Source organism: Papio anubis, chromosome 16 (genome assembly GCF_008728515.1).
Source record: "Papio anubis isolate 15944 chromosome 16, Panubis1.0, whole genome shotgun sequence".
NCBI lineage: Eukaryota > Metazoa > Chordata > Mammalia > Primates > Cercopithecidae > Papio > Papio anubis.
In genome coordinates this window covers 48,983,790-49,002,133 of record NC_044991.1, presented here as the reverse complement: position 1 = coordinate 49,002,133, position 18,344 = coordinate 48,983,790, and the positions used below count along the sequence as shown (strand labels likewise).

General features: G+C 39.7%; 1 protein-coding gene across 19 annotated transcripts in view; it reads left to right on the top strand.

Moving 5' to 3' along the window:
- The window catches only part of PLCB4 (phospholipase C beta 4), a 419,746-nt gene that overhangs the window by 322,340 nt on the left and 79,062 nt on the right, over positions 1–18,344 (top strand). For 14 of the 19 annotated variants that reach the window (XM_021921225.1, XM_009216537.3, XM_017945009.3 and 11 more), the window contains 6 exons: positions 879–958; positions 1,537–1,621; positions 4,610–4,700; positions 6,548–6,643; positions 12,491–12,591; positions 16,328–16,363. In XM_021921225.1, the coding sequence (XP_021776917.1) occupies positions 879–958; positions 1,537–1,621; positions 4,610–4,700; positions 6,548–6,643; positions 12,491–12,591; positions 16,328–16,363 (489 nt within the window). The remainder of the gene's footprint in view (positions 1–878; positions 959–1,536; positions 1,622–4,609; positions 4,701–6,547; positions 6,644–12,490; positions 12,592–16,327; positions 16,364–18,344) is intronic. The other 5 variants (XM_021921227.1, XM_021921224.1, XM_009216540.3 and 2 more) reach the window with 1 other exon arrangement.

The window sequence follows — 18,344 nt, the reverse complement described above, 5'->3', positions numbered from 1 at the left end:
ATTAACTGAATGACGAGATTTGCCCTGTGATTAGCTACAAACCACTAAGAATTTGGGGATTTTTACCAAATACAATGCTCTGGTTGTAGAAGTGCTGATTTGAAGCCTTCCTTTCTCAAGCTAAGCAGAGGCAGGGCCAACTGTCTCTTAAAGCCTCTCCTATTTCATGGAGAATAGTGAAAAGGGAAGATTATGTTTAGCTCCTTCAAATGTTGTTTTCTGTAATTAAGCTCTGCGTTACAGATGGGGGGTCCAGAACACTTTACTGATTCATTTACATGTTGTCTGACCAACCAGAACCCCTTCCCCCGACCTTGTAACCAGGCTAATAGGAAACAAGGGATACTGTAAATGTCACATGAATACACAGAGATCTACATCAAGTTAATGAAGTATAGCCCAAGACTGATTTCCAAACACAGAGGAAAGTCAGTAGAAGCCTCCAACAGTCCTTAGGTTACTGCCCACAGTTTTCTGCACGAGGTGGGGAGGAATCATACAGTGGTCTGGAGTGAGAGCCTCTGTGCCAGAGATCACCTGCTCCTCAAGAAGAAAGGTGGACTCTGAACTCCTGGCTTGGCAGATTAACAAGCCGGAAACTGGCATGCCACTTAGGTGAAATCTCTTGTAAGTTAATAGCACCATAATTCTGGAGAAGTAAAAGATAGCTTAAAAATTGTCATTAACCATTAACTACACCGTGGCTGTAACCACAGGGAACTCAACCTGTAGAGGTATTGAGATAGATGGGGACTCCAGGTCTGAATTGCTGGAACTGACTTTCTGAAAGACTCAATTAATAGTCTCTGAATAGTGTTAGGTGCCTTAATTTTTTTGCTGTTTTCTCTCATTAACATTTTTTTTTTTTGTCTTTAAAGGATGTAATTCAAGCCATCAAGGAAACTGCATTTGTCACATCAGAATATCCTGTAATTCTCTCCTTTGAAAATCACTGCAGGTATAATGATCCATTCTGCCTCAAGTCTCTGTGTGGTATTGTTTCCTAACCCCTAATGCCCACTTCTGCTCTACATCTTTTTAAATAGCTGAGTAGTTTGTTTTCTGAAGTACCGAGTTCAAATAATCCTCCAGCAAGGACACCTACTCTTACGCAAAGCAAAAAACATTAAAAAAAAAAAAAAAAAACCATAAAAAAACCAGTCTTGCCCCCACCAAACCAAATCATTTTCATGTGTTTCAGAAATACTTGTTCCGAACAAAAGTTCAGAGATTGGGACACCTTACTTAAAGTTCCATTGAGTTGGAAGATGTGGCAGTATATTTGAAATCAGATTTGATTAACTTGAAAGACATTTTTTATTCTTCTTTCCAGCTCTTAGTTTTGGAACAGAATCTCCTTCTCCGTCTTTTAAAATTATACCAGTTAAAGTTTTTGGTACATCTCACATTAGCATTAAGAGGACAATCGTGCATTTTGCCAAGTGAGAATCTTAATTGCCTAGGAATGGGTGCTTTTTATTCTTGGACGGTTAATGGGTGTTTGAATTTACAAATGCCACTTTTTTTTCTCTCCAGCAAATATCAACAGTACAAGATGTCCAAATATTGCGAAGATCTATTTGGGGATCTCCTGTTGAAACAAGCGCTTGAATCACATCCAGTATGTATTTTTAGCAAACCATATTTCTAGCATGAATGGATTTGTTTTGAAAATTTCTGAGGGGTCAAGTAGTACTGGAGGACTAATGCTAAAGATCTTCATATTTATTTAAATTCTTTGGTACAGAAAACTTACATCATGCTTCAGAGGGATGTAAAGAGACACAAAATAAACATCTGGTTCAATTTAATTTGGAGGATCTTTGGGTCTTATGGTTTTTCAGATCTCAGTCTTAAAATTTCATAAAGCACCCAGGCCAAGAGTCCAGATTCAGGTCAGTCATTCTCAACTTCAGTTACATGTTGGAATCACCTGCAAAACTGTTAAAAACACCTGTGCCAGGGCCCCACTCGGAGACTGGTTGAATTGATGCAGGGTCAGGCCTGAGCATGGTGTTTTAAAAGCCCTCCAGGTGAACTGTCTATGCACCCAGGATTCAGAACCCATGGGAGCCTGATGCTGTGGAAAGTGCCCTGAATTGATGTCATGGCATCCTGAAGTTCACATTCCTAACTCCAAAATAAATCATTGGGCAATGTTACACATGCATTTTTGAACTTCATTTTACACCTGCTAATTTCTTCATAAAGCGAAGAACATTAACCTGTGCTCCATAGACAGGCTTTATGAGATCTATGAATTCATTCTAATTGCATGCAATTTTTTTGTATATACTCATTCTAGAGAGTTAATCACATTTTTATAAGGATCCATGACCTCCAAGAGATTAAGATCCACAGTCACAAGATGTTATGAGCTCCAAGGCAGCTAATGAAATCAAAGTAGAAAGAACTGCTATTGACAAGCAGCACCTGATGGGCTCAAACCTGGTAGCTTGAGGTAGTGGCATAAGAACATCACAGCAAGTGACAGCAGGAAGGTGCTATGTACTGCATGTAAACACTTTAGGTGGTTTAACAATGAGGTTCTTTTCAGAAGTGTGTCTATGGGAACTGAAAAAAAATGTGAGAGACAAGGATATCTGTATCCTTTGCCCCCCTTCCTTCTTCTCTTGAACTTGCAGAAGCAGTTGCTGCAGGTGACCTGCCCATATCCTTACAGTGCCTCCTGTTTCCCTGAACACTGGCCTGACTTTCCACTGCCAACATCCACAGCTTCTTGCCTGAGAGTGAGCTCTGGTCACTGGAGCCTGCTCTGCCACACATGAAAGATAGACCAGCAGTGCCAGGGAATTATCCCTCTCCCATGCTTCATCCTTCCTGAGGTGGGATAACCCTGAGCACCTGCCCTTCTCTGCCTCGCAGGGTTTCCCAGCAGAATCGTGCTCCAGGTGGCTGCAGTGATAACTTGCTTGGTAACATACCCTTGATGGGCCGCCTGTCTTCTTTTTCTCATTTCCCCACACCTCTGTTGGAGTTTCCTTCCAAGTAGATGACCTGGTGCAATAATACTTTTCTCTGAGGCTGTTTCTAAGGGAACCCAAACAAGAAACAGCTCTGATTTATTTTATTTATTTATTTTTACCTAGGCCCTCTGTTTATTTTCCTGATTGGGTTAAGGTGATTGCTTTTGTGGAAAGATCACTGTATTCTTAGTGAAGTGATGTGCACATATTCTTTCCCGCTGAAGGGTGTCCAGGTTCTTGGCATCTTGAACAAAGAATTGGGCAAAATGCACAAACAAAGCAAGGAAAGAATGAAGCAACAAAAGCAGAGATTTATTGAAAATGAAAGTACACTCCACAGGGTGGGAGGGGCCTGAGCAGAGGGGCTCAAGAGCCCCGTTACAGAATTTTCTGGGGTTTAAATACCCTCTAGAAGTTTCCATTGGTTACTTGGTGTCTGCCCTATGTAAGTGAATAGGATGAAGTAAAGTTATAAAGTCATTTACTCAGTGTACATCCCATGTAAATGGAGAGGATATTTCCCATCGTAGCTGAAGTGTTTCCATTTGATTTAGTTCTAGGAAGTCAGCATGAATAGGCCTTATGTTCCCTGCCTCTAGACCCTGTTCTCCTTTGAATACAGGACAGGTGTTTTGGGAAGCATAGGTAATATAAATGGGAATAAGACCTGCTCCTGGAGCTAAAGAGCTTTCAACCTTGGGAGTGGGAGGAGGACACAAACGTGAACACATAACTAGAAAAGAAGGTGGTCTATGATGCTTTATTTGTTGGAGGTGTCCTGGTACAAGAGAGGTCACTGGGGAATGGGCCAGTGATCTTCCTTATACCAGGCTGCTGGAAGGAAACAGCATTTCAACAAAGGGTTTTATTGGAGGCAAGACAGACATATGAGTGCACAGTGCCTTACATATAATAAGTAGTATAAAAGCAAGTTTTAAAAATGAATGGATGGGTGGGTGGGCATATAGAGAGATGGGTGGAGGAATGGGAAATGGATGACTAGATACAGGACGGTTCTGTAGATCAGAGGTGACAGCATGCAGGGACATCTCCTTTGCATATATGAATCTAAGCAAATGATGCTGTAGTCAAGTTCAGATTCCAGGAATTGGAACAACTCTGTTCTTGATTCCCTTATCAAACCCACTAAACCACAATCTCAAGTGTTGAGGGTTGGGTCAGCCTACTGAGCAGACAGGTTTACTATACAGCCTGACCCTTGGGAGGATTTGGGGGGCCTCTAACTTGGGAAAGCCAATTCTGACCCCAGCCGTCAATCATCCCTTGCACTTTACCAGATACTTAAAAGGTGCAAGGCCCTCAGGGGAGCAGGAACCCCTCCCCCGCACATCCTGGGCCAGACCCCTGCTCCACTGGGGAGGTTGGAGCAGCTCTGCACACCTCTGGAAACTGTGGATTTCAAGTTTGCAGCACTGGTCTAAGGGAAAGCTGAATGAGTGTGCTAACTTGGGTTGGGGAGTGAAAACGGAAGGCTGTGCCGCCTGCCATCTAGTGGGTGTTGGGTTGCATCACTCCCAGGCCTCCCAGGCTCCTCCTGGGCTGGGAAGGAGAATGGAGAAGCACAGGCCTTCCTTAATTCAGCTCTTTCTGTTTCTCTCTAGCTTGAACCAGGCAGACCTTTGCCATCCCCCAATGACCTCAAAAGAAAAATACTCATAAAAAACAAGCGGCTGAAACCTGAAGTTGAAAAAAGTAAGTGAAATACACACATATATAATGGAAGCAAGTATAACACGTATGGACATTTCAGCTGTTTAGAATTCAATTTATTTTAAAACCACTAATTTTGGGGGGAAGGATGTAGGGGTGATGTTACAGGTACTTTTCAGAGCAAGCTTGCCACATTTCCATTTAAGTTTAATTTCCACATCAATTAATTCATGCAGTAGGAAAAGCATATTTATATATTCATATGTCAGAATTTGGAGGGGGCCCAAGGAAAAATGAGAGGAAAGTAGAAGCATTTTAGAATTTCTCAAGATACAAGGAACCAGCATTTTATAATATTACACACTCTAAAGTCCTCATAAGTTTCCCTTTTCAGTTTGCCCCTGTGCTCCAAACATATCTAGGGATACTAGGTACATAAGAGTATGTGACTGTGTATATGTGAATAGAGAGATCTAGAGACAAATGATTTTATATAGTCATGTTTCCTTTTATTCTCCCAGGATGATTTCCTTGAAAATATTTTCTTCCAGAGTATATCTTAGTTCAGTGAATTAATGGTATCAAATATTGGCATGGTTGCACTGCATTTTCCCCCCAAGTATTCTAAATGAAAAATTTTAAATTATGTTAATGGCAGTTTATTTTATTACAAAAGCAATACTGCCATAGAAAAATCAAGACAATGAAAAGTATAAGAAAGTAACAGCACTAACATGTATTATACACATATTCATATACTATAGACACATGTACATAATGTACATGTCTAGGTATATACCTACATTTTTAACATAATTGAGATCATATTAATGGTACTGATTTTTAATTTTTAAAATTTAACCAGGTAAGTATACTTACATCAGCAGGATATAAATCTACATACTAACTTTAATCCTAATGTATGAAACACTATATAGAATTTAATATCTATTACATAGAATTGTATGCATTTATTATAGCATGATGTAACCAGTCCGAAGTTGATGGATTTTCACTACTATAAACATGCTTGAATGTTATTTTGTATGTTTGTGCAACCCTCTCCTTGAAATCAATTGGTGCGATTAGAGTTATTCACCCAAAGCATATACATATTTTATATTGTGATATAGTTTGTTATGCTTTCTTTTAGGAAAGTTCTACCAACTTAGACTCTTCACCAGTCATATATGAGAGTGCCTGTTTCCCACCCATATCCTTAATGCTGGCTGTTGGCCATTTTTAAATGTGTGTCCAACTCATAGAAAAAAAGTGGTACCTTAGGGGTTTTGTTATTTGTGTGTCTTTAATAACTAGTTTTTTGCATATTATGATTTGTGGTTTGTCCCTACATGTTTTCCCATTTTTATTATTTCATTTACCTTTATCTTTCTGACTTATAGAAAAATATTAGTCTTATTTTGCATAGTACGATATAATCCCAGTTAAATCCGTTGCAAATATTTTTTTCCTGAGGTTTTGTTGCCAACCTGCCTATTTTCTGTCAATTCCCCATGACTGTTCATAAACCTTGGTCTGTGCCAGATTCTCCAAATTACAGACTTTTGTTATTTAGCCTTAAATTCTTTACAAGGACTGAACCTCCTCTCAAACTTGGTGACCAGAATTTTGGTCATTTCACCCATGACCCCGCAATTCTTCATCATGTGTGTATAAGGTGGTTGTTAAGGTTTCTTACAAGGTCAAGACCACCAGGAATGGGCGAGAGAGAGATCACTGCTGAACCTTAGGAACATGGCGCACTTGGTGCCTGAACATTCTGTTTCCTCTGCCTTTTCATGTCCTCTTTCTCAGTGTCGATCTGAAGGCTTAGGGTTTGTATGTCACCTAGCATCTGTCACCATCTCTTTGCATGTTTTTGCTAACAGAACAGCTGGAAGCTTTGAGAAGCATGATGGAAGCTGGAGAATCTGCCTCCCCAGCAAACATCTTAGAGGATGATAATGAAGAGGAGATCGAAAGTGGTGAGCTGTTTGCTTTTATTTTAAGTTACATGCTTCAAAAATACTTTTTAAATAAGAAAACCAGGCTGGACACAGTGGTTCAAGCCCATAATCCCAGCACTTGGGGAGGCCGAGGTGGGAGGATTGCTTGAGCCCAGGAGTTCAAGACCAGCCTGGGCAACATTTTCATAGAGATGAGACCCCATCTCTACAAAAAATAAAAAATTAGCCAAGCGTGGTGGCCTGTGTCTGTAGTCCCAGCTACTGGAGAGGCTGAGGCATTAGGATCCTTTGAGCCCAGAAGTTCAAGGCTGCAGTGAGCTGTAATTGCACCACTGCACTCTAGCCTGGGCAACAGACTGAGGCCCTGTTTCAAAAATACATGAGTAAGAAAACCAGGAATTTCTTTCAGAAGACCCTTTTATATAATAATGCTGTTTTAATTCTTAATAGTAATATTTTGGTGTTCTTGGTATTTTGCCAAATACTTCCAATTTTTTCTGACGACTAAATTTTAATGGCCTTGTCATCTCCCTTCCTATTGGTCATTCAGCTATTCAGCAGAAATTCATAGCCAGAGAATCCTTGAGCACTTGCTGTAGTAGGCAGAGGAAACAATATAAAGAATATTTTGCAATCCCTTTCTATAGACAAAAGCATGAACTTCAGTCTTGTTAATGATGATAGTAGAGAGGCAAGTAATTTAAGAGACCCTCAGGCAAATAACTGGTTTGTCTGCACAAAGTGAACTAGAAATCCAAAGCTGGTATTAAAATTTCAAGTTCAAATTCCTTCAAATAACCAGCTCACCAGAATTATCTCTGTGAAGCTAGATAATTTTAGGAAGGCAGTCTTGCTTAAAATATTTGAATATGTGCTACTACCTTCTCTTTTACTTTGATCACATAGCAGCAATCATAATGTTCAGATGTAAATGGGTCATTTGAGAGTTTCGGGGTGATTTTAGAGAATTATTTGTTCGTTATATATCATGAGAATTGATGAACAAAATGACGAGGACTTGCGTTGGTTATACAATGCTTTGGATTTTTATACAGGCATACCTTAGAAATATTGCAGATTGAGTTCTAGACCCCTACAATGAGGTAAATATTGCAAAAAAGTGATTCACAGGAATTTTTGTTTTCCAGTGCATACAGAAATTATATTTACACTGTACTATAGGCTATTAAGTGTTCAATAATAGCATCATGTCCAAAAATGTAACTTAATTAAAAAATATCTATTGCTAAAAAATGCTATTATCTAAACCTGCATCAAATTGAAATCTTTTTGTGGAGTGTCTTGCCTTGAGTGAACAGTGAGGTAGTTGCCAAAGATTGAGGTGGCCGTGGTAATTGTTTAAAATAAGACAACAATGAAGTTTGCTGCATCAATTGACCCTTCCTTTCACAAAAGATTTCTCTGTAGCATGCACTGCCATTTGATGACACTTTACCCAGAGCAGCGCTTCTTTCAAAATTGAAGCCAATCCTCTCAAACCTTGCTGTGATGCCTTCTCAACTAGGTTTATGTAATATTTTACATCCTTTGTTGTCATTTCAACAATGCTCATGGTATCTTTACCTGGAGTAGATTCCATCTCAAGAAACCACCTTTGCTCATTCATAAGAAACAACTCCTCATCTGTTTAAGTTTTATCATGAAATTGCAGCAATTCAGCCCCATGTTCAGGCTCCTTTTCAAATTCTAGTTCTCTTACTCTTTCTACCACCTTTGCCGTGACTTCCTCCACTGAAGTCTTGAACCTCTCAACGTCATCCATGGGAGTCTCCCAAACTCCTATGAACGTTGATATTTTTACCTCTTCCCATAATTGTGAGTGTTCTTAATGGCATCTAGAATGGTGAACACCAGAAGCTTTTCAGTTTACGTTGCCCAGATCCATCAAAGGACTCTCTCTTTTAGGAAGGTTAGATGTAGAGTTAAAAATCCGAAAGCTGAAAGAATTAACTAACCTTATTCAAGACTCCTTAATAAAGACTCCTGACTGTGGAACAGACTTTATAAGTGATTCAGTTGCGTGTCCAGTCCTTGGGTTTGACATTACTCCTAGAGAAAAGTCGTAATGACTGTACTTTCATTTGTTTTATGTGGCAGGGAGGGTCTAGGGGGCTAAAGATATCTGATACAACTCAGTTGATATTTGTTATTATGGTCGTCTGTTTCTATGCAATAAACCTTCCCCAAATTTAGGGGCTTATAACAATACCTTATCATTTTCTGTCATAATTCTGTGGATCATCTGGGCTCAGGTTGGTGGTTCTCCCTTGAGTTTCTCATGCTTTTGTCGGCAGATGACATCTGGGGCTGACTGGTTCCCTTGGACGGGTTATCCAGGACGGCTCGCTCACATGCCGGCGATGGATGCTGGCTGAACGCTGGGAGCTCAGCGAGGCCTTACTGACCATAGTACCCCCGTGGCCTCTCTCTGTGGTTTGGGCTTCTCACAGCACAATGGCTAAGTTCCCCAGATGGAACATCTAAGAGCCAGTGTCCCAAGAGGCAGGAAGCAGAAGCTGCTAAATTATTTAAGAGCTAGGCCTGGAACTGGTGCAGTATCATTTCCTCTATGTTTTATTCATCAAAGCAGTCTCAGGGCCAGCCCAAGTTCAAGAGGGTGAATGAGTGACAAGGTCACGTTGCATAAGAGCACAGAGGAAGGCAGATGTTATGGCAGCTGTCTTTGGAAAATATAGTCAGCCATGATGCCGACTGTATTTTTCACATTTTTTGCAAATAATAAACCTAAACAAGATTTAAAAAAAATATATTGACAGAAATATATTTCAAACGATCAAGAAAATACTCCTAAGATGCAAAAAAGATGACTATTCAGTAAAACCTGTTCCTTTAATTTAAATTTCATAGATGGTAATTAAAATATGTAAGGCATTACTGATACAATAATCCAGTAAAACACACTGTAGAAATAATAGAATACATTAACAAGAAAACAATGTTAATAATAATTAACTACCATCGTTGTACCAACAGTGGACCAGGCATTTTACATTACAGCCTTATCTAATCTGTATACAGCCTGATGAAATGGGTATTACTATTATTTTGTTTGTTTGTGTGTTTGTTTTGAGACAGAGTCTCACTCTGTTGCCCAGGCTGGAGTGCAGTGGCGCGATCTCAGCTCATTGCAAGCTCTGCCTCTGAAATGGGTATTATTACACCAATTTTTCAGATGAGGGGACTAAAGCTTAGAGAGGTAACATATTTTGCACATGATCCCACAGCGGGCAAGTGATAGCACTAAGATTCAATCCCGGAGCTACCTGATTCCAGGGTCAAGACTTTTTGTACCTTACAGTACTGCCCTTTCAATTTACAGGAATATGGTAAAAACATAGATATGCAAAAATACTTTTTTAGAAAGGAGAAATAATAGAACGAATGAAAGTCAAAGATGTGTTGGTTCCTAAACACACACAGTCATGTAAAATGAGCATCAGTATGACTTCATGTATTATTAAAGGTGCTTTCCCACCATCTACATACATATGGTAATTATTCCTCCAGGCAGAAAAAGATTTGCCTCCAGTGACTCCCATGCTATTCCAAAATATACTTGAGATTTGGGTTAAGTTTTAACAGAAATAACCACATGATTTAGTATACCAGTAGGAAAGTACCTAAGGACAGAATCATCCACCTAAATGGCACAAGGCTCCTGTTACACCTGTTATGTATGTGATTCTTAGGTTGCCTCAGTAACACTTGGTTTTGGTTCTGGTCAACCAGTTGGCTGTAATTACCTTAGTACCACTGTATGAATCTACTATGTATGTGTGACTAGAGTCTCTAATTTAAATACATCAGCATAGCAGGCAAGGGGAAACCAAGCATAGTTCAAGAGGGGAGGCCTGCCTGGAGGCTGTAGAAAATAGAAAAGGCTTTCAGTCAGTGAAAACAGGTGCCCAGGCATTAGGCTGGATTTAGATTCAGAAGGACACATGGCTCCCAGGATAGGAGACAAGTAGTGGGGAATATCAAAATTGTATGTGGTTATAGGTGTGTCTGTGCATATATGCACACTCAGAAAGTGATCATGTATTCATACAATTCTCTTAAAGTGGTTATTGAGTCTCTACCACTTGTTTGGAGCATGTCCCTTGCCTTCAAGTCATTTACTTCTGCATGGGCAGTTTAGACTAGACATACACGAAATGAAAATTTAATAGTGACCTGAGAAGTTTTGAAATCTTGGTTACTGACTGTAGGTCATGGAAACCTAGTCCTGGAAGAATTGTGCTAAGAATTCAGGAGACAGGTAGATCCATTATCTTGCTCTGTGATTTCAGACAAGTAAAATCATATCTCTGCATCTATTTCCTCATTTATAAGTAAAGACAGATGCTAGATTAGATTCTTTTAAGAGGTATTCCAGTTCCTCAAATCCTTTTCTTCCTGCCTAAGCCTTACAATGACCCAATTTTTGTTATTGTTGTTGTATGGATTTTGTTTATTTAATTGTCTGCCTCTAGAATATCCCTTCATCAGAATTATTAGCTCCAGACGAGGAAGGTGGCTGTTTCTTTCCCTCACCCTCTTCCTATGCCTGGAGAGATACTTCACAAAATAAAACAGTCTATCAGGAAATTCTGAATCCAGATACCACCAGTTGAAAGATATCACTGTTTTATCATGACTAAGAAAGAAAAAATAGTTTCCATTCACTGGAAAAAACCATCAGTTGAAGAACATATTACAACATCAGAAATATTAAAATACAACAAAGTACATCTCAGAATCAGTGAAATCATTTTTCATTTACTCCTGTTCTTTCATTCTCCTTTGTACTTTTAAACATGCTTTAAAAAAAATCTCTCTCATTCTTATGGGTCTGCTCATCTCCTTTATGAGTTTATTCTCAGAAATTATTTTAGTGGGTTTTTTTGATTTGTTTTTACAGTAAAGTTCCCTCATGCCCTGTGGTGTGACCATGTGGATTTGTATTGTCCTCATCCTGAGGTCTATGGGTTTCTCCTGATGCTGGCTAGATTTTAGGCAAATTCTTTGTCTGGGAATTACTACAAATGGTAATTGTGTGAATCCATATCTCACCTCAGCATGTTGTACATTTTCCAGCAGGTAGTTCTTTTTTTTTTCCCCACGAACATCCTGGGTGGATTCTGGCATTCTTGTCACTTTCCTGGACCAATGAACACAGTGTGTGTGCTTCCTTTCACAGACTAGACCATGCTCCAAGGACACCAGCTTTATTTGGCACCCACTTCCATTTCTCCTCCTACTTGAGCCTGACAAATGAGCCCTGAGCCTTTGAAACCTACGCTAATTTGACAAATAGTTTGCAGGAGTAGCACAATCCTTCTGAGGCCTTTCCTTTCTCTACCACTCCAGGCTATAAGTCTTTATGCCCATAACATTCAAGTGGACATTTTAGTCTCTTTCAAAATTATCTGATGTATTTTTTTTCTTCCATCTTCTTATTTTCTGTAGATGTCATGAAATATCAAAACACCCTTTTGTGAGTCACAGATATTCCTGCAGTGTTTGAGGCTTTCATTTTTAGAATTAGTGTACTAGGATAGAAGTAGCCATCCAGTTAAGAAAAATTTATTAAGCATCAAGCATGTCAAACCACATTTTAGGTGCAGGAGAAATAATACATGACAAGATGTGCTCCTTGACCTTGAATAGGTAAGAGTTTAGTGAGAGTTTTACTTGAAAAAATACTGCATATATAAATGTCCCCATTTTCTTTTGGCATCCTTTTTCTCTAAAAGTGCTTATGTTCTACCCAAGATTGTGAACAAGGTCTGACTACTTGGCAGTGGTTTGGCTTCATGGATTTTCCATTTGTCTTTCACACAGCTGACCAAGAGGAGGAAGCTCACCCCGAATTCAAATTTGGAAATGAACTTTCTGCTGATGACTTGGGTCACAAGGAAGCTGTTGCAAATAGTGTCAAGAAGGTCAGAGTTCCCTTTCTTTCATCACTCTCAAGAGGTAGCAGCTGTTATTTATGAAATTTTGGCAATGTGAGAACCACAAGAGAATAAAGTAACCTATAATTCCCCTTCTAAATTGCTTAGGATACAAGTCTGTGCTGGGTGACCAGAACTTGACACATACACAATATTAAGTTTAAAAGGAAACGTAAATTACTCATTAGTCAGAGTCAGTGTTAACCACTACCCATTTGGCCAGTGTCCTCTAAATATTAAAATTTATTGTGTTATTGTAGCTGGGGAGGGAGAAAACGACAGCATCCCAGGGGTAAGGTTTAATCTTGAATTCATCAGGAAAATGACCCCTGAACATCCTGAGTCTAGCCCTCATTCAAGAACTAGTCCTGCTAATTATATACCTTCCTCCTAAAGTAGAGTAAGCATAAAAATGTTTCCAAATATTCAGCCAAAGGAAATAGTTATTCATGTACTTACCTTTTGTCAGGCATAGTCTAGGCCGTAATGACCTAACAGGGTAAAACACACTTGCCTTCTGCCCTTAGGCAGCTCATGGCCCCCTGTAGTTCAGGGAAAGGGATCAGAAACAACAAAGAAACAAGTAGTCAAATAACCATATAATTACAACTTGTGATAAGAGCAATTATGAATATAAACATGAGTGCTGAAGAATAATGAAGTAGAAAGAATAAGGAAACCAGAATGTGAAGGGTCAAGAGGAATTGGCCATGCACAGAGATAGAGGAATCACTTTCCATGTGGAAGGACCACAATAACAACAGCAAGGGCTGTGAGTAGAGTGGCTTGAGTGAGAGTGGAATGAGACAAGATGAGATGGGGCAGGTAGGTGGGAACTGGGTGATGTAGGATTTTGGAGGCTATTATGAGGAATTCAAATATTAAGTGAAATGTGACACTACTGAAAAAGTTTAGAAAAGGGGGCAGTGTAGCCTGATTCAAGTGTTAAAATATTGCTGTGGTTGCCATATGGAGACTAGTTTAGGAGGAAACAAGAGTGGAAGCAGGAAAAGCAGTGAGGACAGGCTGCTGCTCTAGGCCAGACAAGAGTCCCCGATGGTCAGACCAGACGATGGATACAGAAAGGACTGAGTGGCTTCAAGACATGTTGAGAAATGGGACAGCCTACTGATGGATTTGGAATGTGGGAATGAGAGAGAAAGAAGTGAGATGACCCTCTAGTGTCCTTGTTTGAGGTACTGGGTAGGTGGTGGTACCATTTACTGGCATGGGGAAGACCGAAAGAGAAAGAACTCAGGAGCTGCAAATGGGATGACTATTTGAGATGCCTGTTAAGTATTCAAGGGGAGGTGTTCATATAGCATTGCCATCTGACTCTCTCTCTGGGTTCATTTCCTAACTGTCTAACTTTGGGTAAGTTACTTAACCTCTGTGTACCTTAGTTTCCTCATCTGCAAAGTGAAGACGATAACACCTATTTCATGGGGTCACTGTGAAGAGTGGATGGTTTGTGACATGTCAAGAGCTTAGCGTGGTGCCTGGCACATGGTAACTCCTGTAAAGGTATTAGTTGCTGGTATATTATCATCCTTTTCATCTTTATCATTGTCATTATCCTCATGATCACTGGCGTCATCATCATGCGTATATTGAAGACAGGTTGAGCTAGAGATACAAGTTGGGAGTTCAAGAGATCGTATTTGAAACAATGGAAATACCGAGATGATTCACAGGGAAAGGTGGAAAAGAAGGTCCAAGTGGAGCCCTAGTTAAAGGTGGAGCCAGAAAAGAAGAGCAAGATATGGCCAGAGAAGTAGGAGGGAAATTAGGCAGTGACACCAAGAAAACCAATAAAGAGGGCAGTGTTAACAGAAGGACTGAGTGGTTGACTGTAGAATATGTTAAAAATCTTAGACAAATTAAATTTAACAGAGTTTAGTTAAGCAAAGAACAATTCCCAAATTGGGCAGGCCCCAAACCAGAAGAGATTCAGAGAGACTCCAGTGCAGCCACGTGGTGGAAGATTTATTGACGGAAAAAGGAAAGTGACCTACAGAAAACAGAAGTGAGGTACAGAAGCAGCTGGATTGGTTACAGCCTTATTTGTCTTATTTGAACAGAGGTTGAATAGTTGGCCACCTTTGATTGGCTGAAACTCAGTGATTGGCACATGAGTAGGTTACAGCCTGTTTACACATTCATTCAGTGTATAGTTTACTATGTGAAAGTTTATGGAGAAACCTTTAGAATATGTAAAGAGACAGCTTTAGGCTGAACTTAATTTAACAGATGCTACTGACTAAGAAGACTCAAGAGTGTCCTTTGGGTTGTTAGCATGGAGGTCATTGGTAACCTTAAAGAGACATTTCAGTGGAGTGCCAGACAGGGTGGTGACACTGGATCACATAGATATGAATGACTAGAGATTATGATTTTGAGAAGTTTTGCTGTGAAGGGGAGCAAGAAATGGACTGGTGGCCAAGGGCACCCGAAGAGTCAAGGGAGTGTTTTTGTTTGTTTTAGTTTTTTTGTTTTCGGATGAATGAATCTGGAGTGTGTTTGCAAACTCGGAAGTGGTGCAGTAGAGAGGAAGAGATTAATTTTGCAGGAAAGAGAGGGGATAACTGCCTGGAATTCCTTGAGAAGGTGGAAGAGGGTGGGATCGCTATGGTGCGAAGGTGTGGCCCTTCACAGGAGCAGGAACACCTGGTTAGTGAAGACAGTGGATGAAGATGCAGGTAGGCAGATACATTTGGTGATAGGAAGAGGAGAGAGTATCTGTCTGATGAGCAAAGCCAAAGGAATATTGCCTTTACACCCTACCTTTTCTAATACAGGGAATTGTGACTACTTTGAGAATATTGAATGCCTATTAAGACTCAAGAGTATTGTTTAATATAAAACTTAGCCAGGTACCATGGCATGCGCCTGTAATCCCAGCTACTCAGGAAGCTGAGGCAGGAGAATTGCTTGAACCCGAAAGGCAGAGGTTGCAGTGAGCCAAGATTGTGCCACTGCACTACAACCTGGGCAACAGAGCAAGACTCTGTCTCAAAAAAAAAAAAAAAAAAAATGGTTGCTAAAGCCTTCATCAATATTGTCTTAGTGTCTTAGTCAGTTGGGGCTGCTATCACAAAAATACCATTGGCTTAAACAACTAAAAACTATTTGTAACCATTCTGGAGTCTGAGAAGTCTAAGACCAAGGTTTCACCCAATCAGTTCCTAGTGAGGGGGGCCCTCTTCGTGGTTATGTCCTCACGTGGTAGAGAGAGAATAAGGAGGCAAGCTCTCTCTCGGCTTGGCCCTCATGACCAAATTACCTCCCAAAGGCCCCATCTTCAAATGCCGTCACAGTGAGGTTGAAGATTTCAGTATATGAATTTGGAACGGTGTGGGGGGCTGCACCAGTGTACAGTCCATAGCAAATAGCCAGACATGAATGCTGAGTTCCTCAAGAGTGACCCTTCATGCTGCTGTTCCCAAGCCCCATGACTAAAGCACTAAGTAAATAATTATAATAAAACATCTAAGTAGGTAAAAACTGTCCACAAATGAGGGAAAGAGCATTAAGATTAGCCCTTCTGGTGCATAAAACCATAAGGCCATCCATGGCTTTTTTTCATCAATAATGCCCCACCTTAGCAAATAAATAGAATAACAAGTTTACCTATACTTATTTAAGTATCTATGTATGTATGGCTAATAAATTTGGAATTTTGCCCTTTAGAGGAGTAAACAAATTATTTCCTTTCTCTAATTAGGCCTCAGATGACCTTGAACATGAAAACAACAAAAAGGTAACAAAATAATTCCCTTGCCTATTTTAAATCAGATGCATCTAATTTAAAACATCTTCAAAGGAAGGAATTAATTGTGGTGATAAAATGATTAAATCCTGATAAAAATCACAAAACTAGGGCAGGTGAGTAAGATGATTTTCCTAAAAGTAGGTATTTAATCCAGTAAGGCGTTTTCTTCATTGGAATTAGAGATTTCGTTCCTGTAGTGGAACGACATGATCATCAGCATATTGAATTTGAACATAAAAATGAGCAAATAGGTCATCAAATCCATATTGTAGCATAATAGGAGAATCTTAATTCCCAGTACACTGACATTCTGGAAGATCACTGATTAATTTTACACTGCATAACTTCTAGGAGTATTACTTGATGTTATTAGATATTGGCCTTATTGTAGGGAAGATAAAGTTACATTTTCACTTTTATTCTCTTCGAAGTTCTTCATGATGATCAAAGTGGTCTTATTTAGTAAGTATTATGGTTTATCCTACAACAGTGAGACTGACAGCCACAGGCAGAAGTTTGCCTTATAACTTCATTCTCATACTTCAGAGCTTGAGAAAATACTGCCTTGCTGCCTATGGGGTCCTCTGCTATTTGGAGTTGAGATCCTATCTTCTCACCCTCTAAATATTAAATTTGAAAGAATTATGAATAAATACGGTCACAGACCTGTCCCAAAATATTTGTGAGTACTTTACTCTCTTGTTCTAGAATCTCATCATTCATAATTGGAGTCAACAGTGTACAGATTGACATTCGGTCATTGCCATTTATTAGCTAAGTTATTTTAATTCTCAAGGCGTCAATCTTCTCATGTGGTCAGTGGGTAGGACTCTAATCCCCACTACGCATCACAGACGGTAATGAGACCGTGCGTGCAAGAACTCATGCTGGTGCCCAGCACACAGCACTGGTGGTATTTCTTCTTATTATCAAACACACATGGAAGGAACAGACATGGCCGTTGTTTGGCGGGGGAGCAGGAGGACGCATGAAGAAAATGATAAAAACAAAAACAAAACCAAGTTACGTTACTTGATTAGTATTTCAGGTTTTTATTGGTGAAATCAGTTTGATAATTTAGAATACTCAAATTGTTAAGTCATCAATTAAGACAAACAAGTCGTCTGACCATTTTTTAACTCATGGATTACATCATGCAACTAAGGAATATATCCAACTAGATTCACTCTATGCAGGAAATTTAGCTTTGCAAAGTTCTCAGCAAAAATATTGATCACTTTTGAAGGTATTATTTTTGTTGTTGGTTTTGTTGTTGTTTTTTCTATCAAGAAATAAACTAATCTGTTTTTTTTTTTCTGTATGCAAAGTAATGCGATTTCAGTATGTCCTATGCAGCAAGTTATTAGATTACTTTTAAGATTAAGTGCTTTTTAAAATACTATATACCATGTGTGTATGTGGCTTACATTCTAGAGTGCTACGGTGAAACATAGTCACCAAAGAGGCAGCATCATTAGCACCTGGGAACTAGGTACAGCAATGACTGGCCTCACTGCCGACTCACTTCAGCAGAAACTCTGAGTGTGGGGCCCAGGAATCTGTTTTAGTTTAAAACGCCTTCCAGGTGATTCTGATGCACGCTAGTGTTCAAGAGTCACTGTTTTTGATGCTGTGCCTCAATTTGTAAAAATATAAGTAATACCTGCTGTATCTATTTCATAGCATTGCTGTGAGGTCCAATATAGTAATTCCTTTTTTTTTTTTTTTTTTTTTTTGAGATGGAGTCTTGCTCTGTTGCAGGATCTGGAGTGCAGTGGCACAATCTCAGCTCACCACAACCTCTGCCTCCCGGGTTCAAGCGATTTTCCTGCCTCAGCCTCCCAAGTAGCTGGAATTACAGGCTCACGCCACCACGCCCAGCTAATTTTTGGCATTTTTAGTAGAGATGGGGTTTTGCCATGTTTGCCAGGCTTGTCTTGAACTCCTGGCCTCCCAAAGTGCTGGGATT